The 26955-nt window shown below is 37.1% G+C and overlaps 1 protein-coding gene across 5 annotated transcripts in view; it reads right to left on the reverse strand.

The window, feature by feature from the left end:
- Window positions 1-7646: 7646 nt before the first annotated feature.
- Window positions 7647-26955, reverse strand: part of DMXL1 (Dmx like 1) — a 108996-nt gene continuing 89687 nt past the window's right edge. For 3 of the 5 annotated variants that reach the window (XM_078386240.1, XM_020780063.3, XM_020780061.3), the window contains 11 exons: window positions 26016-26078; window positions 23696-23782; window positions 22512-22630; window positions 20485-20626; window positions 17681-17741; window positions 16429-16556; window positions 16202-16294; window positions 15497-15588; window positions 13945-13997; window positions 11296-11513; window positions 7647-9402 (listed from right to left, as the gene is read on the reverse strand). In XM_078386240.1, coding sequence (XP_078242366.1) covers window positions 9178-9402; window positions 11296-11513; window positions 13945-13997; window positions 15497-15588; window positions 16202-16294; window positions 16429-16556; window positions 17681-17741; window positions 20485-20626; window positions 22512-22630; window positions 23696-23782; window positions 26016-26078 — 1281 coding nt within the window. In that variant the 3' untranslated portion in view covers window positions 7647-9177. Of the gene's footprint in view, window positions 9403-11295; window positions 11514-13944; window positions 13998-15496; window positions 15589-16201; window positions 16295-16428; window positions 16557-17680; window positions 17742-18008; window positions 18060-20484; window positions 20627-22511; window positions 22631-23695; window positions 23783-26015; window positions 26079-26955 lie in introns of all 5 variants that reach the window. The other 2 variants (XM_020780062.3, XM_072992428.2) reach the window with 1 other exon arrangement.

Genomic DNA, 26955 nt, shown 5'->3' on the forward strand with positions numbered 1-26955 from the left:
TGAATTTTTTAAATTTAAAATCTTTTAATACCCCATACTGGCAATGACAACTCAGCGTCTTACTAAAAATCATATTTTCCAAATGTGCTGGGCATTAGAAACAAAAAATGAACTCCAGAAGGCTTGGCTTTTGTTACCCTGTACATCCAAGCTTTTACTAGATATACTTTACCTGACCAACACAGATATTTAAAATGAAATGTTAAGGTGAGCGTACACTCATTGTCACACTCATTGTTAGCATTTTAATACATTCCTCAATGTACTTCTGATAATCAAGTATGTAGAGTATTCTAAAATAGACTTCTTGGATTTCATGCCATCATTGTATTTTGGAACTAAACATCTATTTATCATTTAAACTATTTCTGTCCTGCCTTTCTCCCTGAAAAGGACCCAACTTTCCAAAGTATGTCTTAATGTCTAATAACGTGCATGCAACATGATTCCATTTAAGTTTTAAAAAGTGAACTTTGCAAAATTCTGAATCCCCTTAATATCAGTATCAAACCAGTGAAGGGGGATAAATGCAAGCAATCATATGTAATACAGCAGTAAACATTCTCAATGTTTTCAGTGCATGTAACATAACTAGTTTGACAAGTTTGTGGGCATACAGGTCTTGCTGCTTAAAAGGTATTTCTGTCTTTGCACTTCAAGGTTGGATGATGTTTCTCTACAATGGTTTGAGGAGTCTTTAGACAATGAAAGCATAACTTCGTCTTGATGATTAACATACATTTTCTTTGATCATACATTTAAAGGTTGCTTTTTATTAGCTGCTACTCTGCTGAGTGGCAGCTAATTCTTAAGGAAAATGAGTAGTTATACTGCACTAACATTCCATATTGTTCTGGTTCTCAGGATCCGTAGGTGTATATAAATCCTCAGCAGCAGCACCAATGTAGAAAAGCAGAGAGAACATGAATCCAGAGGCAGAAACTGTAGAAAAACTGTTTTCAATGTATAAGGAAGTTCTAGGCTGCAAACACATTCTATAATTTTGAGTTTGCAGACATTGGAAATACAGTGGGGCTTGGAAAAATATTACTAGTCCATCTCTGGTGCCTGCCCACCTCAATTTCATGGCAGGGCAGCAGGGGCATGAACTGATACTTGAGTTGTGTTGGATGTGCGTGTATGCATACAGACTACTTTGGTCTGTACTTTGGTAAACAGAATATACTGGGTTGGTGTAAAAGAGGTTTAGTCCCACTAAGAATTTTTAAAGCTATTTCTCTTCCTTAACAGGAGCACAAAATTTATATTATATAGGTTGGAGCCTAGCTTAAATAATTGATCCTACATAGACTGGATATCATCATCCAGCAAACAGGATATCAATTGAAAATTTCCTAGTTCCAGGTTCAGAGGCTCCCTAGAGTTCCCTTTTGCCCTGGGGAAACCTTTGGGAGCTTCAGGATGGGGTGGGGAGGGGAGACTTTAATAGACAAAAATCATAGCCAGATCATTGCCACTGGAATCAGAACCCTTAGTAGTGATGTTTGGTTATTAAAAGGCTTCAGCTCCCTCCTAACCCTCCCCCAAAACTTCCCCAGGGCAAAAGGGTGCTTAGGAACCCTGAAGAAGGATATGGCGCTTTCAATTAATTTAAATAAATTATCCTGCTCACAGGATGTTGATGTCATCTTACTTGTGTGGTGTAAAGTTGAGCAAGAGGATTTCAGCCATAGTTTTTAAAGTAGCTTTTCTAATTTGAACTTATAATTAGTTCAAATTAGAAGTTCCAAATTAGAGGTTCCATAGGGAAAGATGAAGGGGCAATCAAGTTTTAATACAACTTTTACAAATTGTAAAGAAAAACAAGAAGGTCAAAACAAAAGAATTTGGGATTGAATATATTTGAGCCTAACAGGGCAAACTGGTATTTCAAAAAAGGAAACAGTCATAATTAACAAATTCAGAGTACTTGCAATAAATAATTTTCCTTTGAACATCCAGACATGTTTTCTGCTGTCATTTTTCTACATCCTTTCTCCCATTAAAAAAAAAATCTAAATACTGTTTGTGTAACAGGCCATGTTCAGTGCAAAAATTCTGCATATTTTTTCTGGAAGTAAATGCATCATGTTAGAATAAAATCATGTTTAATTATAGTTTTTAGATTAAAAACTGTGGTGAATTACATCACATCAAACAATGAAATTTCAGTCATTTGAGATGAACCTGAAGTGGTATGATCATGTATGTGTGGAAGAGGAAGTTAAAATTGTTCTGAAGGAGAAGTGATCACAGGATAACAAGTGTCACTTGCTGTTTTTGCTGTGGCACCTTTTAAGGCAAAAGCTTCTGCTTAGTTGTAAAGTACAACTTTTATTTGGCAGTGTCTGTTGCATCAAAATAGCAAGCTAAGTTCCTTTTGTATGAGGTTCTTTCTCTGTTACTTTCCAGATCCAAGCTGTGATGTTTTACAGTATACAGGTTCTGCTTTAGTCACTGTTGCATTTTAACTGAATATACAATTGCTGAAGGTGCTGCAAAGCACAAAAGCAACTGTTGGGTTCAGTGCAAAAAGGAAGTGCACTGTAGTTGGAGAAGTTTCTGGAAAGCCTCTTGCAATGCCCCCAGGAAAGAATCTCACTATGAAATTGTATGAAACTGAGTTTTCACCAACAAGGTGCCAAGTTGCATTCTTGACAACTGTGACATTTATGCCTTTATTACTGGATTACCCATCCACCAGCATGCTTTTGAATATTTTATTTATATGATAGATTTATTTCCTACTTTTCTGCCCCATATTTTATACAGTCTTATACACATGTACTTATGACAGTTAACAGTAAAATAAAACTATCAGAATGTAAAGCAGATTGACTCAAATGTAAGATTAAAATACAATATTGAAACCTGATTATAAAGGGACCTGTTTCCAGTTGATGGATCTTGACAATTATGTGCCAGTAATGAAGATCTTTATTTAAAGCAATAAGCAAAATATAACTTTACATATATGTGTGTAATACATATATGTATATACATGTCTGTATAAAATTAATTGCTGCTATTATATGTTCTTTGCTTTGCATTCACAATTTGAAGTTTGCTTCTGTGCAGAACCACCTCTTTTGAAATCTTCTACAATGAGAGCTTTTTACTGTTGGTCCCCTCCTCCTCTCTTCTATAGCACACGCACCTTCTCCTCAGTGTATACATTTTGGATGATATACAGGCAGAAAAGTTAAGTTAGTAGGTACTTGTGTTAGTCTGTTTATACCAGAAACAATAATGTACCACCTGTAAGACTAACTAGTTTTTGTTTTTCATAAGCTTTTTTGTGTCCGAGCAAACTTCTTCAGATGGAACTATGGTAGAAGTTATTGAATAGCAAGTGCCAAAAAGGGGAGGGTGGATCTCCTATCAGTGCATAGAAGACTACTTGAAGAATAGTACAGTAGCAACTGGTCTCTGTGCAATTATGCTAATGACTGCAGACTAGTGAGTTGCACAAAGGTGTTAGGTGAGAAGGCATCTGCATCTCCTGGAACTCTGCAGAGAAAAGTACCCAAAGGATAAGACAGAAGACAAAACACATTTGAACAACTAATTCATGGATGTCCCTGTACAACCCATTCAGCAAATATGCCAGATGGTTTGTCTCTCTTGGAATGTGCACTGCAAAAAGATTAGATGTGCTGGATGCTCCAATGTCAAAGAGGTAGTGTGAGGCCCACTAGTTTCTTGTACCTGGTGTCATGGCCTGTTTAGGTACCAAGCTGTCAGTAGTGACATGAGCTGTAGTACTAGTAAGCAGTGGTCAAAAGATTGTGCAAGCCTTCAATATTGCCAAGAGTTCTATCAATTTATATAATATTATGTTTGTCTCATTGTTCAGCAGCTCTGAATATGATGCTGGAACAGTGAGCTCCCCATCCTTCACTGGAGGCCTGTCATCACTCCTGTTGGTTTTGGTACAACACTCACTGAAACAGCATGTCCTTTCTGGTCCACCATCAAAGGGACAGCAGGGTTCCACATTGTGCTGTAAGTTGCACGTTGAAGGTTGGGTTGTAATGAGTCAGAAGCCAACACTGGAGGAGCCTCATTTGCATCCTGGTAGTTTGGAGGACCAACACCATAGATGCCCTCAGGCCGGAGCAACTTCAGCATGTGAATTGCCATGCCAATGGGACAATAATTTTTTGAGCTAATGCCACAAGTCATTGTGCATACTTGTGTGGTCCCATAGCATTTTTACAGAAAGTAACCTGACACCCATTAAGACAGTGTCCTGATCTGATACCAGATATGAATTCTTCACATTTATATGGAGTCTGAAATTGTTCAGTAGAGTTGTCAGGCAAAGACCTTCCTCTTCAGGCAGGTTTTAAAATAGTAAATGTCTCAATAATACTTGTTTATTAATTTACAGATTTTTAAAATGTTTTCAAATATTGGTTTTTAATATTTATATGGTATTCTAAAAATTCTTATTTGTTTTATAATTGTACTTGTTGTGAGCTGACTTGCGTCCCCTATGGGAAGAAAAGATGGAGCAGAAATAATATAAATAAATAATGATGTTGAGATGGTACAATATTTGGTATACACCAAGGTAAGCAAATCATGTATGGAAAAATGACAAAAGCATCCTTCCTTAGGTACACCATTACTACTTCCATTGTTTTTGTGAAGACTCTCAGAGCTGCTGACAGTTTAATGAGAAGTATACAGTACTGATAACAAACCTCTGCAAGATTAAACTATGAAACTGCTAATAGAAGGGATGCAGTGATGTGGGTTTTGCAGATAAAGGAGAATTGGAAAGTTTCCCAGTGCTGAAAATGAATAATATTATCTGATTTAGTGTGTTTGAAATATTATCTACAAACACATTGAAAGCTTCATGTGGAGATTGTTTTGTTGGAATGTCTACAATAAAAAGAACAGCATATACCTTTAAAAAAGGTGTTCTTTCAGGTATAGTCATTTTTTTTTGATAAATATGACTACACTTGAAAGAACACTATTTTAAGAGGCACAATATCTAAAGAGAGCTGTACCTGGGACTTTTTCCCCCTCAGAGGTAGAACTGTAGCACCTTTTTCTTCATTCACTGACTCTGCACTACTTTTCACTTCCATTTCAAGCTGAGAAAAATCTGATTCAGTAAAACTAATTGAACATTCTGTTTCACTAAAAGATGGACATGAGTCTGTGGGAATTTATCACATTTTGTCTCAGTACTTGCACTTGAGACTGAAGAAAGATATTCTGTAAAGTGGAAACAAGCTGAGCAATGTATGTATTTTTCAGTCAGCTGAGGACAAATACACCATGTGCAAGTCTAGTTCAGACCCAGTCAGAAGCCAATTGAGTTGTGCACAGGAACAAGTTGTCATATGTTATTTTTCAGTTTCCCCAAGGGCAACTGAGCTCCAGAGTTTGTCAATGCTTATTCTCCTTAAAAAACTAGCTTATAGATGTTCATATCCTATCTTTAGGATATCTAACATGATTGATTTCCCAGACAATGAATAAATATAGATATACTGTATATGGTGTGGAAAATTCTTCATCCCTCATTGCTGGAGCGATATATGGTGATGTGTAAGTAGACATCCTTTAAATCTGACTTGCAGACTAATAAGTCTTCCTTCAAAAAAGAAAGGCTAGCTTCAGTCATGATTTGAAAGTACTTTGTGGTCACAAAAGCTTTAACACCTCAAAAGTCCACAAATAGGATGAAGGTCTCTGTACTTCCTCAATAACATAAAGTACCAGGAATCGTAGGCAATAAGGTTTTTATGTCTCAGAACCTGCTAGAGTCTTCTCCATCACAATGCCTATCTCCATCAATAATACCTGATGGATGGTGGTATCAACAAGAGATTCCTGTGCAAAACCACTGGGCTCCAACTCATGGTGTGTGTCTGTGTGTATGTGAATAGACCTCTCTCCAGCTGCCACCACGAACACTGTTCCATCTCTCCTGGTCACCTCCATCCTCCCCAACCCCTTTACAAGTTCTCTCAGCACGGCTTGCTCGCTTTAAACCTCCATGTATGTGTATGTGAGAGACACTTGCTTTCCATAGAGAACCTGTTCTCCTGGCATGGTACCTCTAGGGAAAGAACAGACAGGTACCAAGTGAAAAAATGAAAAGACAAATGTAAGTGGGGAAATAAAAATGAAAATTTTAATCAACCCTTTTAGCTTCAATGAAATTAGTTTGAAAAGTGCTTTCTGTCAGAATGCAATGAAAGCTTACAAAAACAATTAAAATGTATTAATGTATTATTGCAATGCATTAATGGGACTAACAGAAGTCCCATGCCTAGCTTGCACTATAAAAATGTCAATTCTTATGTCAAAATAATGTTTGGAGCAAAATGGCTACTACCACCAAACTGTTGGAGTGTCTAACCATATACAAATACCTTCTACCCAATGTTATTTTGGGAAGCTGGTTAGAGATAAAAATGCTTAAGTATCTGGTAGTGCCACTTGACCATCAAGTTCAGTAGGGACACACCAAACCCAGTAACTTATTTATCATATAATGGGAAATGATTTTTTTACTACTTTCCTTAAATGCATAAGGCAGAAAGAAAAGGAAAGGACTCCATGGGTCTGAGATGCAAGAAATATGAATTTCTACTTCAGACACAAATCAGAGGGAAGACAGAAATGTATAATTATAACTATCCCTAAATTTGCCTTGATACTGAAGCAAAATGTGTCTTTATGCACAGTTCATAGCAGCTATGGCATTTCGGAACCATGAAACTGCACGAATTCCGGCATTACAAAACAATATTAAAAATATTAATTATTAGCTTAAGAGCATCAAACATTCACCTGTTTTTAAAACTGTTCAATTTTACATATTTAAATCTTGACCAGCTTAAAATGAAACATGTCAGAGGTTCCTAAAAGATGTATAAATTTTCATCTTGAATCTGCTAAATGTAAAGAAATGCAGAAGTGTATGTTTAAATTGCAGGTAACCTGAGCTTTAGTACAATCAGCTCTCTCGTTATTCAAATATAATTTTTCCCAACTCAAAAATTAAGAGTTCTATCATAAATACTAAAATGCAGCTAACATTGGTCTTTTAGATTTAAATGTGGCAGGTAATTCTATTAATAGAACCAACAGTTTAATATAAATACATAGAGTAAAATGGCACTAAGACACTCAATCCAGTCATAAATACTTCTGCAGAATATTTTCTATGCCAGAGCAATTTTCCTACAACCTTACCATATACTCATTGTGTTTGTGACTTTAAACTGGCACGGTGATGGGCATGTGGTGGTCTAAGATAGTCAGCATGTCTCAGGTGGAGGCTATTAAACATATGTCTTCCAAACATGTGAGGGAACAGATCTATTTTCAACAACTCAGCATCTGTGGCCTCAACAATCAGGCTGCAACTTCAAATGGGAATTAATTTACAATTGATTCAAAGAAAAAATAATAATGTTGAAGCACTGTATCAATCAGTTGCACAAACTCTTTAAAAGGCTATTCTGCATTTCTTTTCTACAATTTTATCACATATTATTGCACAAATTAATATTGAGGTTAAGTGCTTAATCCTCCCCCAATTTGCTAAGGTTACATTTAAAACAATATTTACTTTAAAATTATTAAATGCAGTGCCCTGAGAATATTATAAATTCATTAAACAAGCCCTTCATATTTATTTTATTTACAGTGTCCAATCTGAGACAATTTTGTTTTACATGAAATTATATGGATACTGTTTCACAAAATATTTTAGGAAAAAGTGTATCATTTGCATCTGAGTAACCAGTCTCTTGCCTAGATTAAGTGTTTTTCAAGCTTTCTAAAGTAAACAAGTAACTTAAATTAGTTACAATACATGGACTGTTTTAGCACATAAAATGTTGAAGGCTTTGAGCATTTGTATATTTTGGTCAAAGCAGAAAATATGTACAATTTTTACATTTTGGCAAAAAAATGAACCAACATACTCTGATTTTGTTCAATTATAAATCTATAGTCTATTTCATACACTAGAATATTTTCCTTTGCAGTATTTTCTTGATTTGTTTCATTCAGAAAAGCAAATACAAAGTTAAGTGCTGATCTAGGTGCTGGAAGAAACCAGCCTCTTTGGACTAAATCAAACCAACCTCACTTGAAAGAGTAAATAGCATTATCTGTTGGTTTTCTATTCTCTTCCTCATACCATACAGAATTAAAATCCAATGTCATGCTACTGGGAGTCCTCTAGTGTATCTCCCATTGCCCCCCAGTATCACCTAGAAATTCGATCTGAAGAGGTTCCAGGTTTTCAGAATTTGGGAGGCTGCCCCTTTGATGGCTGTTGACAGAAACAGTTCCGCCAGCGGAATGACATTATTGGATTCAATTGACATAATTTTATATAAGAAAAATTCTCATCCAGTATCCTATGCAACACATTCCTACAGTTTCATCAACACTAAAGCTTTGTGTATTAAATTTGTAATATAATTCTTAAATCAGTTTATGAAGGAAATATTCACGCAATATTTGCATATCTTTAAACAGGGCTCAGTTAAAAATATATATATTCTCTATACCTCTTGGTTCAATGAAGACTGCTATCCTGATAGCAATAATTCAAGCACAGAAAGTTGGAGAACAAGGGACAGATTTCAGTTCTTCACTCCATAGACAGAGTTCAAATTGCAACAATGTTTAACATAGATCCCAGGTATCAGCGATGGCTCAACTGTTAGAATGTCTTGTATATCATGTCCCAGAATAACATGGATATTTGTTTTCATTCTATTTTACACAAGTACAACCATAGTCATAACTATCTAGGAGGAATTTGGCAACACAGTTTCGTGTCTCAGGTGAAGAGAGATGGCCTCTTAAGGCTTCTTTGAATAATAGTCTTTAGGGAATAAAATAAGAAGACTGTGCTCACCTATGTAGGGTATCTTCACCACAAATTAAACACAGAACACTCTCCCAACATGTATTATAAATATTTACTGAATTATCTAAAATTGCTTATATGCAAAATCAGAAGGAACTTATTAATCTTTAAGGCAACAGAGCATCAAGGACTAAAGCTCCAAGAATAAATATAAACATCAGAAAATGTTACTGTGGTGTTACCTGTACAATCACCAACACACGTTTACATCTGTTAGCCACCTGTAAATAATATTTTGAAGTACTGACACCAGTTCATAGCATGAGTTTCACATCAGTTTTCAACATTTCACTGAATGAGGTAAATCGATCAGGTAAGATTCTCATCTTTACTGTCCCATCAGCTCCACATGAGAATATGTGATTTGCTGGTCCTGTCTCAATCTGCATGACTCCTGTCCCAAGATTTCTGAAAATAGACTGCCGAGAATGCTCATTGATAAACGTATGAAGAAGACTGAAGTTAGACAAACTCCATACCTAAAAACAGAAGAAGAAAAAAACAATTTGTTTTTTCCCTCCCTTGGGGACACAAAGATGAACACTGATATCTAATGATATTAGAATTAATTTGTAAATATTTCTGAAAATTGTTTGCCCTGATCAATCCCTGAAACGATAAGAGGTAGAAACCTGCATAGATACTACTGAGTTGGTTATATCTTTTTTTTTTCCTGAGTTCTCTTTATTTTATGGGATAGGGGAAAGGGGGGCATGGGATAAACAGGGGGTGCAATTCAACAAACATTTTAAGATACTCATTCTCATTTGTAACATTTTCACTGAGTTGGTTATATCTTGAAGCCAGTGCCTGAGAGCCATGGGCGAGTGTGTCTCCAAAGCTCTTGGAAACAAAAAGAACTAGAAATTCAAAATTTTGCATGGGTGTTTCGACTCGTTATATATTGTCCGAAATCCTGATGCTTGAAATAAACTGACTGAATCCACTGGGATTTAATAGGCCAACTCCTCCTCAAAGTTCCAATGATTCAAATGGGCCTAGTCCAAATCTGACTTGCTATACTCAAGTGCTTGAGTAGGTTGATTTGAACCAACTGATCTTACAGAGTTGGCTCACCAAATCCCCACTGATTCAATAGACCTTCTCTAGTGTGACTTGAGACCCATGGGGTCACGAAGAGTCGGACACGACTTAACGACTAAACAACAACAGTGTGACTTGCTACACAAAGCAAGAGGACTTTAGCCACTGAAATTAGTTCTCTCATCTTCCTAACTGGGCCCCTTGATAATCAGCTTTTAGAACTGCCCATTCACAGACAATTTCCTTTCTTAAACTGGTCCAAACTGAATGAGTACTAATGTAGACAGATTAATGTGAAAGATGAAACTGAGGAGAGCAGTGGGATTAAGATTGGGCATGGGTGGAGGACAATTAATGGGGTTTCTAGCTTGGGTTAAAGTATTGGAAGATGTCTATGTAGGGGCCAGTTTATCAATAGAAGGACATTGGCTCACATCCATGAAGGTCCATTCTGATCTGCAGAGAAGGAGACATCCAGGGATTAACTCATTCCTGGATAGCTCCCTTCCCACAAATTGAGAACTGACTTAACTTTCATGTGCTCATTTGAACTGTAGCTTGGCTTGTTTTGTGACCCAGAGTGATCTGTTTTGTGTCAGTGTGCTTATTTCAGCTGTCCAGTCAGTCTGATAATGGGTGAAGTTCTGTGGTGAAAGGAGAAGAAAAAGAACAGCATAGAGGGGAAATGTTGTGGGAGGAAAGGGGGCACTAAAGTGAGGATGGAAGGGATTAAAAATAACATTGTGTTGAGACAAAAATGCCTAGAACACTCGGTAAGGAATGGAGCTAGCAGGTTTTCAACCAGGGGAAAGCTGGGTACATATATAAGATATACTGTTAAAACAGTGTCATATGAAAATTGTAACTCATATATTTAGTTACTGTTTGGTTTACATTATGATTCTTACTAACATGTAACTTAAACATATAAAGAAAAATTGGGTGTAAATATTTTATAAAAAATAATGGCCAGAATCCTATCAGGCATGTACTCCAGCGTAAGTGCAAGTGTATAAATTGTGATGAATTGCCACTAATTAATGAGTTGGCACTTGCATACCTGATGATATGCCAATTAAATGATTCAATGCATGATCAGGAATGTGAGCAGCAACTCATTAATTTGAAGCAATTACACTCATGCCAGCCTCTATGGCTAGGCCTGTTAAGATTTTGGTTAAAAGCTGTATGAAAAAAGAGTTAGTGTTAAGGATAAAGCACACAAGAACAAAATACACATGATTATAAAGAACATATATAATCTAATGATCCAACATAATTGAGACACAGTATCAAAGGCTAAGCAAACTGAATTACCAATATATTACCTTTATATTTCCTTCTGCAGATCCTGTAACAAAATATTCTTCTGTAGGATCCACAGCAATTGCTTTAATGGGAGAATCATGGCTCTGGAAAAATTGTCGTTGCTGCTTTTGGCGAAGATCTATTAAACAAGTATAGCCTTTTCTTCCACCTGATATTAACAGCTGATGTTTGGGGGCATATGCTAAGACAGTTGCTCCAGTATCATGGCAGGTAAAAGCTGCAATCCAAAAGAAATTAGATAATGCTCTTACTAATTTTTAGTCTTGCATATATTATCCAGTTACTTTTGTGAGAGATTCAGATGTTGGGGACAGAACCCTTGCAAGGATGATTGTGAACCTTGGTATATCCATGGACTGCAGATTTTATCTGCTGTAAATCCGAAATGCATGCAGCAGATGACATAGGCTGACATAGCTTATTCAAGCTACTCAGTAGAAGAATATCAGAAGACAACAAATTGTTAATCTTTGTAGCTTTTAAAAAATATATCATGCTCCCCAAGAACCCTGATTAAGACCCAAAGTTACATCAACCTGGAAAAGAGAAAACTATGTGCAGCTTTCTGTACTTTGTTCCCTTAACATGTCATTCATTAATCAGAACCAAATTTCCAGATTGCAACTGAGGAGAAGGACAAAAGCCAACTGGAAGGCAGGAACATTTGTATTATCCGTAAATGAAAAAGGATTGTACCACTGGAACTGCCCACTTTTTCTCTGTTGCTCACCAACTTACCTTTTGTTCAAATTCAGGGGGTTTTTTGGGCAGATTTTTGCTTGTTGTGAAGTCTTTTTGATTTCACTTTATATTTTTGCCTTCTCTAATTTAGTCCATATCTCTCCATCAGTTTTTGAAGCTACTCCTGGTCATATTTTTTCTAAGCTTTCTGGGGCTAGATGCTTGTTCATTTTAATGGAATCAGCTTTTGTATTTTTAAAAAACTTGTCTCTCCCCATTCCCCAGCTCCATTTCTAGTTTAGATTAATCTTCTTCAGCTGACCACACACAAAGCTGTCTCCCCGATGTTAGATAGCTTAATTTTCCTTTATATCTATTTTCTTTAATCTTTAACTAGTGCTGGCTGGATACTTCAATGAGTTAACTATCTGGCTGTGGATTCCTTGCTGTGCCTCCAGGGAGAGCAAGATACATAGCCTCAGAAGAAGGGAAAGATAAACCACTGTGTTCTACCTAGAAAACTCAGGAAAGAGTTCACATAAGTAAAAACTGATTTGACAGTATGCAATTGTTATTAATTATTTAATTAGTACAGGCTAATGGAAGTTTTAGGAGAATATATAAAACTCTATTATGTCTCTTGTCCTTATATTCAATTTCTATAATTTTTGTACTTATTTTCATGCATTCTTCCTATTTATTACTCATTAGTGATTTTGCATATTATTATTCACGACTGAATAAATCAAACATATCACACTTATTTCCTGACTGATTTTTTCTGTTTAATAATAACTTACTGAAGTAACAGCTGAGCTAAAATAGAACCTGTTTCTGCTATATTGTTAAGTGACATATGATAATTATCATCACCTGGGCTTTGGGAACAATATCAAGAAATTTCATGCAGTATTATAAGCAGTTGCAGATTTCAGAAATAACACCATCAGAGCTACAAAAATGGCAATATTAGAAATAGCACATATACTATGTCAATAACTGATACAAGTTTTAACCAAAACCCTAAGTATCTGTTATACAGTACCAGTCAATGTTTTTATAATTTTTATTTATTGTGCCTGGTATTTTTAAAATCATAATCATAATAATCTAGAGAAGTAATTCCAGAGAATAACCAGAAAAGAAGTTTGTTAAAATTAAGCAACATGGGAGGAGTTTTCAGCAATGGAATAAACATCCCAAATGAACTCTTCCACATCATCTTCTTCATGTTCATTGTTTATGGAATCTCATCTTTGAAACAATCACACTTCATGAACTTTTGCACATTTTAGTTACTTAAACTAGGAAACTGCTGTAAATGAATTACAATTAAGACTCTTTAGCAGTCTATGAAAAAGTTAAACTAAGATAAGGTACTGTGGTGCCTCGCTAGACGATGATAATCCATTCCACTGAAATCACTGTTTAGCGAAATCATCGTCTCCATTGGAATACATTGAAATCTGTTTAATGCATTCCAAAGGGGAAGAATCGTCGTCTAGCAAAGATCGGCCATAGGAAAGCCGCTTTGCGAACCGCCAATCAGCTGTTTAAATAGCTGTCTTGCAAAGCTTAGGTCCCAAAAAAACCCGTTTTGCGAGCACGGAGGGAGCTGTCAAAATAGTTGTCTAGTGAAAATTGGTTTGTGAAGCAGGGACCAAACATGGTTCAGCGAAATTCCCCCATAGGAATCACTGTTTTGCGAATCGTTATAGCGATCGCAAAAAGTCAATGTCTAGCGAAAAAACTGTCATGCGGGGTAACTGTCTAGCGAGGCACCACTGTAATATAATACTGCACAGAATTTCTTGCACCCTGAGTCTAACATTTCCTCTTCCCTGCTAACAAAGAAAATTGTACAAAGACAGTGTTTTTGAATATCACTTAAAAGATACAAGGGTTTTCCATATCTATGTATGTAGTTTACATTTTTTGTATACTTTTACTTATACTTTTAAACTTACCATGTACTAAGCTACTGCTTGGTGCAACCAGAGTGTCCCATAGACAGATATTTCTAAAGAACAAGAACGCAAAGAGAACCAATGATGTTATTACTAACTTGATATAAGGATAATAGTTTTCATTCATGTTGGTTATTTCAGTCATAGTGTGTACAGTATTTGTAAGCAGAATAGAATAAAGTGAATATGGAACAACTGTGGCAACTGCATGGGAGATGATGCTGGAGTCTGCTGCTCCACCTCTGCCACAAACAGGAACCTCCATACGACTGGAATTCCTTTTATGAAGTTAAGGGCAATTCAGGCTGTTTTCTATTGTGGGTCAATCATGTCATTTCTGAAGTACCAGAAGTCCCGTCTGTCCAGAACTCTTTCCACTGTATGCTTCATGTTAGCTTGAGTGTGACTGCGGGAAAAACAACTGGGAAGAGGAGCTCCAAAAGGCAAGATACCGAGTCCATTGTCAGCGCTTCCTCATGGTTTGCCAGTCTCCGTGGTCGGTATCTTCAGCAAAACACCCATTAGAAAAAACACCCTGATCACAAGAAGCACCCAAACTCCTGAAATGAACAAAACCCGATCCCACAGCTACAAATACTCAAGAGTCCCACACACTACACCAGAACACAGACAGAATTCTAGCTCCTGTCCTTTGAAGATGCCAGCCACAGAGACTGGTGAAACATTAGGAAGAAAACATGGCCAAACAGCCTGAAAAACCCACAACAACCAACAGATCCTGGCCATGAATGCCTTGAAGAACACATTGAAGTCTAAATCTTGCCATAGCACAAATTCAACTGTGTGGACTACAGTGCATGCAAGGAATTTGTTACTATGGTGTGTATGTAATAATAGTTTTGGTGAGGAAAATCAAGCAAACAAGCAAACAAAATGATTCTACTACAGACTTGATAGGGATATGTTATTCAGGTGTTCTTTAGTCCAAGTGCCAGAATTCTCTAAGGCAGAATTTAAGGCAGGATTCCAGGAGTTCCAGTCCACAGACCCTGACCTTCAAACATTTGTATTTCCCTCACTTGGAGCAGGGCCTAGCTTTATAAGAATATATTCTAGGCCTTCATTTTCTGCTACAATGTTTCCTGGGTTCTTCAGGAGACACTCTGTATAGAACCTAAAGGGCTGCATGACACCCAGGAAGCATTGCAGGCCTAGAATACAGCCTCAGAGGCCCTGATCTAGATGAAATACAGGTGTCTGAAGATGTGAGCCTGTGACTGGAACTCCCAGCATTCTGTCTGGAGAATTTCTGAGAATTCTGGGAGAGGGAGTGAAAAAATCTAAATGGCACACACTAACACTTTATATTAGCTACCTCTCTGCTACACAATGGAGACAATGAAAAACTATTTGTGTGAGCTGGGGAATGTTCCAGAACAGTGTGTGATATGACCTTGTGCAAGAGTTTCCTGCACTGTGAAAGAAAAAACATCTTCCCCTAAAACAAAGCCACTAAAGCATACAGTTCAAAGTAACTAGCAACTTCTTTACACCAGATTTACCATTATGATCTTGGAAGCAAAATTATTACCTGTTGTCAGTAGACTGCCCAGCTGTGGCTATTAAAGATGAAGAACTGATGAAAACAAAATCACTGGCTGTTTTGTTATGGCATTGCCATGTCTGAAAATTATAATATACAATTAATAAGCAAAGGTATGTTAAAATTAATATGGGATTATATTTTTCATATCATTTGTATAAACAGTTTTATTTCATCAGACAAAATGCAGGCAGTGCTTTGTATTAATTCCAAATGTAACCAGTTGTCAAAGGAGCTATTCAAAGTACATCAAATGCCCTTTTTACCTCTTTTAATTGACCAGCAATGAAAATCACCCTTTCCAAAGCCAATTTCAGAAACAAATTGCAGTATGACATGCATTATAGTCTTTGTTTTGGGAGGTCTTTTTGCCTACTGAAAATAAGAAATGCAAATAACACCAAGAATTGTGCAATTTTTAAACCAAGTACTATCATAACAGCAACAGACACTTATCCTAAACCAATGAACTAGTTGTGACCAGAAACCTGATTTCTTATTCAACTAAGATTATAAGCAAAGTCTGACAACTAACATATTTATTTATTTGTTTGATTTATACCCCACCCATCTGGCCTATAAGACCACTCTAGGCAGCTAGTACAGTGCCATCGTATTGGTAAAAGCAAAATAAAAAAGCTTTGATATTTATTTTATTATTTTTTTTTTGTATTTTATTAAAGCCTAGCTCACCAGATATGGTTTGGGTGTGCTTCCATTATGCAGACAATTCCTCCAGTTTGTTTGGTAAAGACTTATATATCCATCACCATCAACAATTCCAAACTGAAAAAAAACAAACAATTATATAAACAATGCCTCTTAGATTAAGGTATCATTTATATTATCTGGCTTCTTCATATGAAACCTGTATCTTATATTGTAATTTTTTATTTTCACAAGAGAAGAAGGCACACCACCTTATTGCCTTGATAATTGAATCTCATCCGTGTAATTCTGGAGTTGCCACCAGACCGAAAACATGTAATTTGCTGAGAGTGTCCCCATTCAAACATTCTCACACTGCCATCTTGGGCTCCAGTCAGATCTGCAGTAGGAAAAAACACAAAAAACTTTGACACTTCTATTCTATTTCTGAATGTAGGAGGTATTTAAAATGACTCTAAAATAACACTTTCATTTTAAATTTGAGGGATCTGAAGCATAAGCATAAGTAGGACATTTACAAGAGGTTACACATTTTCACAGAATATTGTTATATTGTCCAAGAACCAATAAAAACTTACAATAAATGATTCTTAGGAGAAGACTGGATTATTACACATCAGATATAAACTCTCTACCAACAGTACTTTGATATGCGTAGTTATGACAGATACCTTTTTGGCATCATTTTTATTTTCTCTGCCTTTAAAGTGTCTAATGTTGCCTTGATTTTTTTAAAAATTGTTCCAGTTTTTCATCTTTTTAATTGAGCTTTTGCTATCTTTATCTTTTTTTATAATGCACAATGCTTACAATTCTTGGAATGTATTTTTAGTATGAAATGTATAAAATAAATCTGTACACCTTAAACTTACAGCGAAATGTTTAAATCTCTGAGACTTCAGCGTGACCTGAGGTTGACTCGTATAACTTATTGGAACAGCAACCTAGAGTGCAGGAATGTGGTATACAGTGCAGGCACATAGTCCTACAGTTCCATGTCTCCTCTTAGATGGAAAAAGCATCAGACTGCATTTATGTATATGCTGCACTGAGATTATGGACTCTGTGCAATCTGATGACTGAATCAAGATACAGAAAATCTTTAACTATTTAAAGTATGATACATTCTGCCATAAATAACTTATCAATTGACCAAACATACAGACTTTCCAGCTGTATATAGTTTTAAAAAAAGTTTAGCAACATTTAATTTTTGGACTTGACACTTCAATATAATTCATGCACAACATTAAGATATCTGGAAAATGATGAAACGGTAATATGTCCATTGGTTTACTCATAAGACATCTTGCTAAAGACATACTGAACCTGCACAGTGTTTACAGCAGCCTGCTAACTTCACCTGAATATTTTACTGAGGACAATACTTGATTATTAAAGTCTTCTTAAATACTTGCTCTTTCTTCATTTTTTAGAAAACTGTGTTATGATTTTGTTATGCACTACAGTAATAGAAATATGACCCAAAAGTGCAGAGCTTACAATAAGGTAGTGTCGGATGGGAAGCCATTCTTCGGACATTGCTAATAGCTTTCTTGATCATCTGTTAAATAAGTAAATTTAAACAGATAAATTACAGAATCAATGAAAAACATACTGAATGCAGTTATTTGGTGATGTAGAGCACTATCCTGTTTGCTTTTCTTCACGAATTTTGGATGGAAATATGGATGGAATTCAATGAAAATTAGATTCTTCCCTCAGCCTTAGCTCACATTTAATATCAAGAGAACTTAACCCAGGTGTGTGTAAGCTTTTTTTTCCACATGTCTACAGTTCTCAACAGAGACACTATAGACTGCAATCTTACCTCTTTTCTTGCCAATTCCTTTCTGATTCCATTAAATTTATTGGAATATACCTGCATATTGTAAGGTAAGCAAGACAGAGGCAGAAGCACAAGCATGTAAGAGAGAAGTAAACAAACTTTTACAAAAATTAAGTAGGAATGAAAAAGCTAGGCTTTGCATTTAATCAATCATAGAAAATTTAGCTGTGAAATAGTGGCATATTTCCAAATAATTGGAAAAAGTATTAAAAGACTCCTTGGATGAAGAGTACATACTGTAGCAGACACAAAGGTACTGACGTAGCTATGAATTATATTCACAGCACCAAATTTTTGAGAAGTCTTATAAATATAATAGTCTTCGTACAACAGAAATAGGTTTATCTTTTTAAAAATATTTTTCTTTTTAAACCCTCTTCAGTCTTGCTTTGCAGCATGTGGGGCCCATCTGTTTCACTGAGAGGAGTGGGGTAGCCCTGCCCTCCACTGCTGTTGCCTTCAGCACAAAAACACGGCTATGTGAAGACAGAAAGGTAGTTGTATCCAGGTAGTCTCTCATGAGAGCCAGAACTCCATTTTCAGAACAGAGTTCTGGCTCATGAAAGAGAAGCTACATATCTTGTGCACAGCAGTTGCCTCTTCAAACAGGTATCCTTCTGTTATTAGAGACAATGAGGAGTGGAGCTGGCATGTCCCCTTCCTTGAATGTGGGCTTCACACATTTTAAACCATGACTGAATGGGGTTGAAGTCTAAAATCTGTGAATGTGATACCAAAGAATCATTTTGCCATACTTAACATATATCAATTAATAGTTTACTGCTAAAAGAGTATCAGTTCTATGGCCACTATACATCCTGCTTGGGCAATTTAATCACTGCTTTCAGGATATGTTATTAAGAGTCCTATTCATCTTTAAAAGGGGCAAACAAATATAGCCTACGTTCAAGCATTTCAGACACTTCAAATAGTACAATTAATATAGAACAAAAACACAGTAGGCCATCATAATTACCAATTATCTTCGACCTGGCAGAGAGGCTCATCACCCTGCCTCCCGCCAGGAGTGGCTAATCCACTGTGAGCTCCAGAGCGATAGGAAGGGATTGTAGAGCCCGTGGCAGCAGCGGAACAGTGAGTGGTCAGTCCGGCTCCAGCGGGCAGGACCCTAGTTATCTCCACCCATCTATACCCTGAACATAATGAGGGGTTACATAAGGAAGGGGGAAATCAGCAACAACTATCTGAACCCCTGTTTCTGTTCACTGAAGATTTCACTGGAATCAAAGAGATTTCACTGAAGAAAGGAACAAAACTGCACATCATCCTCAGTGTGCTCAGTGTTACTTTTGCTTTCTTGAGTATGTCCAGGAAAGACAAAAACAACCAAACATGGATCCAAAAATAAATTTGTAAATAAGTGCAACTGCACCTTCTAAGTAACTTGTTTCAAGATATACTGAGGCCAGTTATAACTGAACCAACTTAAGTTTTATTCTGCTCTTTGCTTGGCTACTAGAGTGGCCTTTTAGGTCAGATGGGTGGGGTATAAATCAATCAATCAATCAATCAATCAATCAATCAATCAATCAATCAATCAATCAATCAATCAATCAATCAAACAAACAAACAAACAAACAAACAAACACTAGCAGAACTACATATAGCCTCTCCCTCCATCTATTATGAAATTAAAGGCATTACTGAGATTTTTTAACATATATGTAGGCTTTTGTGTCTTTATACATAAAGATATGGGCCATTCAGGTTTCTTTCTGAGAAAGTTAAAACAATAATTTTCTAAAAAGTAGTAATGCAATAACACTTTGCAGAAACAGGAGACTAGCCTGGCTCAGAAGCCTCTGTCTCCCATTGAGCAAGTGACACAATGCTCTGAAGTTTGAAAAGCTTCTACGTACTGCAAGAGGCAATGGAGGAAAATGGGGGGAACAACAGGCAAATATTTCTACAAACACTTTCTTCTGAGAAAAGAGCATGAATGGCTAACTTTGAACTAAATGTACATACTGGTTCTAAGAAGACAACTATTAAACAAGAATACTGTAAATGAAAGAGACCACAATAAAGCTGATGGGCAGCTTATAAAGCCAACAGTAGCCTGAGATAAGAGCAGCTGTGAAAAGACCACAGAAAAAAGGCAGAATAAATAAAACAAAAATAATCTGTTGGTTCCAATTATATTTCTACTTGAAACTCCCTGGCAAATTATTTTAGCCAAAGCACCCTTCCCACTGCCATCTGCACTATGGACACAACATTAGCCTATAGAGAGATTATGCAGGAATTTTTCCTCCCTAACAGAGCATGTTTTCTTCAATCAAAGAGCACCGTTAAAGCTGTGGATTTATACATGGAATCATGACAGTGACTTACTTATACTCTCCTTTATGCAGCTCTGTTTAGATGTATTATAAATGTGTTAGGCATAGAAACTGTCATGACAGTTTCATTATTAAGAACATGACTAACAACTCACCACAGCAGCACCTCTGCCAGTTTGGGTACTGCCAAGCCAAGGCATATTGATGGGAGTACCAGGATTGCTGTGAGTATAAGGTGTCGTTCCCTGAATGTTTCCCAAGTCTTCCCGAGTATGTATAACTAGGAAGTCATCAGCTCTATAAAATAAAATGGTATAATGAGAATCCATCATGATTTACCAGCTGAAAATGTAATCTATAATGACTTAGGTGGCTGGGCTAGGGCAGATAAACCTTTTCAGACACGAAGCCACTTATTATGGAAACATTACTCCTTTTGTCAACACAAGAATATTGCAGCACTGCAGCAGACCAGTATTAAGAAGGAAAAAGTTGGCCTTGAGGGCTAAATCGAAGAAAGGAGATTAGTGCAATACTCAGGAGGACTCCATATATCACAGAAAACTATAATAAAGCAGAGATCTGGCAAAACAACTCAGTAGCTGAAATTATGTAATGCAAAGTTGCATCACATTAATTCTGATGTTGTCATTAGCTATGGCTGTATTTTGGTAAGACTCACAAAGAGAGTATGGCTTAATAAGAAGTTGATGGCATATACCAAGATCCAGGCCTATAGAGCCTGTGTCCTGAGTACACTCCTGCACTGCAGGGAGTCCTGGACCCTTTGTGCACAGCAGGAGAGGAAACTGAACACCTTCCATATGCGTCGTCTTCAACACATTTTTGGTATCACCTGGCAGGACAAAGTTCCAAATAGAGTAGTCCTAGAACGAGCTGGAATTTTTATCATGTATACATTACTGAAACAGTGACGTCTACATTGGCTTGGGCATGTCGTGAGAATGGCTGACGGTCGGATTCCAAGAGATCTCCTGTATGGAGAATTAGTGCAGGGAACACACCCCAGAGGGAGAGCACAGCTGTGATAAAGTGGGATCTGAAGGCTAAAATAATTTATAAAATAATTACAAATAATTATAAAAATAATTTGCAAGTGGGATCTGAAGGCCTTAGGAATGGACCTCAACAGATGGCAAACCTTGACATCTGAGTGTTCAGCCTGGAGGCAGGCAGTGCAGCATGGCCTCTTCCAATTTGAAGAGGCACTCATTTAGCAGGCGGAGGCAAAGAGGCAGTTCTGAAACCAGAAAAATCAGGGAGCTGGCCACTTCTCAGCCACACTAGACACTGTTCCAGGACCTCTATTCAGAGCATGTTACCATAGTCTCTCGAGACTGAAGGATGCCTACACAGATTTTGGTAATTAAAAGTTATCTCCCCTGCCAAGGTTCCTAGGCTTCCCTAGAATTTTTTTGGCCCTGGGGAAACTTTTAAGGACAGGGGGTGGGGTGGGGAATTTCACATATTTCTATCTATCTATCTATCTATCTATCTATCTATCTATCTATCTATCTATCTATCTATCTATCTATCTATCTATCTATCTATCTATCTATCTATCTATCTATCTATTTATTTATTTATTTATTTATTTTAATTTAATTTAATTTATCTATCTATCTATCTATCTATCTATTTATTTATTTATTTAACTTATATACATCTAAACAAAACATTGTCACAGGTCAGTGGAGACTTAATTTCTCCATCTGCTACAGCTTAATTTTTTATTTATTTTTATTATTTTTAAAAGATATGATCCTAGGAAACAGGCACAGACCTTTTTCTTCAGGAAGGCTTTCCCTCATTGAATAGCTGCCTGAGTGGGATTTTTAGACAGATTTTTATGCATTACTGCTCTGACTGGGTTTTTAGTATTGCTTCTGTTTATTATTTTTCAGAGTGGTATTTATTGCTTTAAAAATATTTACATACTTATTGTTGTTAGTTTTAAATATTGTCTTTTAATGATGTAAGTCAGCTTTGCATACTCATTGTTTTTAGTTTTAAATGTTGTCTTTCAATAATGTAAGCTGCCTTGGGCCCTTTTTAAGGAAAAAGGTGAAATAAAAATATAATAATGAAATAAATAATTACTCAGTGCTAAGTGATATAATTCCCCCCCCCAAAAAAAACAAAAGGTGAAAGGAAATAATACCCTTTAACATCCACTTCATCATCATCAACCCAAGTGTAGAACTGTGTTGCTAGAATGCCGGAAACATCTAGTTCTTGAATGTCATGACTCGAAGCTATTGCAATACAATTCCTGTTTGCCTAAAAAGATACAATGGGTGGGGGAAAATAATAATCTGGGCAACAAAATACAACTGTAAAAAAATACTTTGATTTCTCATAGACTCATTATTCCACATTCAACTGTGATCAGCCATTTCAATGAATTGTCCTAAGAATTCTGAATGCCATGCAGTACAGTGGTGCCTCACATTACGATTGCCCTGCATTACGACGAAACCGCATTATGATGATGTTTCATCATAATGATCTAAATGGGCTTGTTTCGCTTTGCGATGATCGGTTCCCTGCTTCTTTGCAAAACGATGATTTTTCTACAGCTGATTGGCGGTTTCAAAATGGCCACCGGGTACATAAAATGGCTCCCCGCTGTTTTCTGGGACGGATTCCTTGCAAGATAGCCACCGAAAATGGCCGCCCTATGGAGGATCTTCACTGGACGGTGAGTTTCCAGCCCATTGGAACACATTGAAAGGGTTTCAATGCGTTTCAATGGGCTTTTTATTTTCGCATTATGATGTTTTTGTTCTACAGCGATTTTGCTGGAATTAATTAACATTGTAGTGCGAGGCACCACTGTATACATTATTTGGATTATTTTAAGCATTACCGATAAGTTTCTCTTCCTTACTTAGCGCAGGTCCATCTAGTCCAATTTCCAAAAATCCACAAGCAGGGCATTGTTGTCTGTCTGTTCCCAAGGCCCAACTTCTCATATAAATGCCCCCTCCCCCAATTTAAAAGTGCATTCACAAAGTTTTACTATAATTATTTGTTAACAACAATAATTAATTATATTTTTTATTAATGATAAAAATTAATTTTGGTCACCCAAAGTCCTGTGAAGATGACAAAAGATTACTGCAAGGGAGATGTCAGTACTCTTGATGCATGGAGTGCAGAGCAAAACCATTAATGTAGAAGAATAAAAATCTCATTTCTCTACTTGTTACAGCTTGCTTTTACAAAAATCTACAAGAATGCTACAAGTACAATACTTCATCCTTCATACAAGCCTGAGTTACAACATTCTGAAATATTCCATACATTGGAGAAACACCCCTTTCCATTTTCTTCTGTGAATACCTTGTTGACTGCAAAAGCAGTAATAATGTCAGACTCTTTGTGGATAATCCTTGCTTTATTTCCAGGGTATCCCAGATCAGTCTCTACCTGTATTAAAAAAGGGTAGGGATGGGGAAGCAAACACATAGCCTAATTGAAACAGTATTATTTTCTATTTTAATCAACGTAAATTATTTATGATTTTCTACTATAAAACAAAAACAGACGTATATTATTCAAAACATTGCTTTCATTTGTTCAAGATGAGGCAAAGAAAAAAAAAGTAGTTGAAATAGCTATAAGCAGAATTCCAAAATCCATTTTGATGTAATCTCATTATTTGGCAAAAATAAATATTTGGTCACAAAAGTGTGTAAGTTTTCAGGGGCTTCCAGACCTCTTCATCTAGCAGGATTTTATAAAGTGAGCGATGGGAAGATAATCTGACAAAATTTAAAATTATATAGGAAAAATTAAAATCAAAGTATTTATAACTCTTTCCATCTGAAATAAGCATATTGGCTTATTTCCAAGTTGATTCAGATTCTTCCCCTATCCTGCTATGAGGAGGTGGAGAACAGCAGGAGCAATGAGGACCCTGTCAGTGGGCCATTATGCCTCTCCCCAAGAATTTCCAACCTCTGGTTCCCCAGTTAACCTGGGAGAAACAATGGTAAAATAAGAGAATTTAAAAAGTGTGGGACAAGGGAAGAGAAAGGGAGCTAAAAGGCAAATTAAAGGCAGTAAGCATGTTAGCGGGGGGGGGGAGAAGAGAAGGAGCTGAGAAGGAGTGTGAGAGCAAGTGCAATGCTGAGGAAGACACTAGAAGGACAGAGTCAACCGACAAACAAGAGGTATGGAGGGATGTGGCCAAGGAACCAGGACTGAGATATATATGGGGAGATAGTGACTATTAAAGAAATAAAACCCAGCAGGAACAGGAGTATATCAAAAAGAGGATCCCTGGATAGGCAAAGTGGTCTCATTACAGGTCCCCAAGGAGGAATCTGAGAGGCAGCAAAACAGAAAGCCACCCTCAAAACCCTTCTAGGGGGGAGGAACAAGAATGAAGAGAGAAGCATCAACGTGCCCATGAACTAACTGCCAAAAGGTCTCTCCCTCACCCCAAACAAACCTGCTGGATTTACCAGGAGAAAGCTTGTCAACAAACCATATGACATTCTGAGACGGGGAAGGGGGAAATCAAAATTATATCCCCTCCCATTCAGTGCAAGGGCTTATAAACATCCTTGTTGCAGCGCTCATTGTCTAGCTTAATTAAACCTTCTATTCTGAGAGCACTCAGGATCCAGAAAACTCACCCTTAAGGGTAGGAGGACGTTTTGAAGGTGAAGTAAGGGTGGGAAAGGACTGTTTTGTATTACCATCTCAGTTGGAATTGTTGAATGTCACTGCTGAACAGTTACAAAGTATCTCAATACACTAAATTGTTTGCTTGAAAATAAATGTGTTCTACAATGTTCCTTCCAATGCTGTAGGACTTTACTGACAGGAGTGAGCTGAGCAGGAAGGGGGAGACTACATAACGAAACAGAGGCACTTTCTGCTAGTGGAGCAATAGCCGCCCCACCAGATTTTCCCAAGTACCGTATTTTTCTTTGTATAAGATGTTCCCACTTTTCTAACCCAAAATGTCTTTCTTTGCAAAAAGTTGCTTTCCCCCTTGCAAAAAGTGGAGGGGGCAAGCAGCTTTTTGCAAAGAAAGTGGAGGGGGAAATCGTTTCTTCTTTCCCCCTCCACTTTCTTGAGAGAAAGGTCCTTTTCCCCTCCACTTTCTTTGCAAAAAGCTGCTTCCCCCCCCTCCACTTTTTGCAAGGGGGAAATCAGCTTTTTGTAAAGAAAATGGTGGGGGAAAGCACTTTCCTCACAAGAAAGTGGAGGGAGAAAGTGCTTTCCCCTTCACTTTCTTTGCAAAAAGCTGCTTTCCCCCTCCATTTTTTGCAAAGAAAGTGGGGCAGGTGCTTTCCCCCTACACTTTCTATGGAAAAATTGGAGGGTGAAAGCAGGGATTAAAGTGTTTTAATCCCTCCCCCCTCCTTACTACCATGTATAAAGCAACCCTCATTTTTTCATCTAATTATTTTAGGAAAATGTGTCGTTTTATACACTGGAAAGTATGCTATATCCTGCGCTGCAGTCAATTCCACTCAGATAAGTCCATGAACCAGAAAGGAGCATGTCCGCATCCAAGAGGTCTGGTGGCTGGAAAATTAGCTTTTGGCAACAGCCAACCCAGCAAAATGAACAGAAATAAACATAGCGAACCATTAAAACATTTACTTGCATTACATCTTACTGTTTCTATTGCTATCATCTCTACCTTATTGATGCCAGCTTCTTCTGTTGAAGTATTTTTCATATGTTCACTTTGGTCTTCTATTGACTATATATATATATATAAAAACACATGACAAAAGAGAAGATGAGACTGACACTCAATTCTAGACCAAGTGTGTGGCTTATATATTATCCCATTGCAATATATAAAGCTCTCTCTAAGTGGTTTCACCCACAAAATGTTTTATGCTAATTATGCAGGCCACACATTCCCCTCCCCCACTGAGCTGGGTACTCAATTTACCGACCTTGGAAGGATGAGTAAGCCAGCTACTTGAATCAGCTGGGTTAGAATTCAGGTTGTGAGCAGAGTCTTGACTGCAATACTGCAATTTAACTCCTGCATCACAATGGACAGCAACATAAAAATTGGGTAACTTCATGCATGTGCAGTAAGAGTAAACTTTGTGCAGCAAGTCCATGTAGCATACCAATCACTTCTCTGAGAGTGTTTCTCTAAGTAGATTTGATATATTCTGCTTCATTATTTAGATGAATGCACTAAGGCAGCGATGGCGAACCTATGGTACATGCGCCACAGCTGGCACACAGAGCCATAAGTTGCCATCGAGAAATACCCATCTTCCAATCCTGGATTCTGGCACTCCTCTCTGCTGGTGCAGTGGTCCAGTGGAGGAGTGAAATGACAACCATTGCCAGTCGAGCCGAATGGATGATTGGAGGACCAGTAATTATTTCTTTGTTAATACCACCCATAGGAAAAAAAATGCACCTTGAGGTGCAGGAGCAGTTGTTTTTTGTAAACTAAAACCTTAGTATTCTGGTTTTAATTGCAGTGTTGGCACTTTGAAATAAAGAAGTTAATTTTGTGTTGCCGTTTGGGCACTCCAAAAAAAGTTCACCGTCACTGCATTAAGGGACGTCTTCCACACTTACATGAAGTTCTGTTACCTTTAAATATC

The sequence above is a fragment of the Pogona vitticeps genome, chromosome 2 (assembly GCF_051106095.1).
Source record: "Pogona vitticeps strain Pit_001003342236 chromosome 2, PviZW2.1, whole genome shotgun sequence".
NCBI classification, from domain to species: domain Eukaryota; kingdom Metazoa; phylum Chordata; class Lepidosauria; order Squamata; family Agamidae; genus Pogona; species Pogona vitticeps.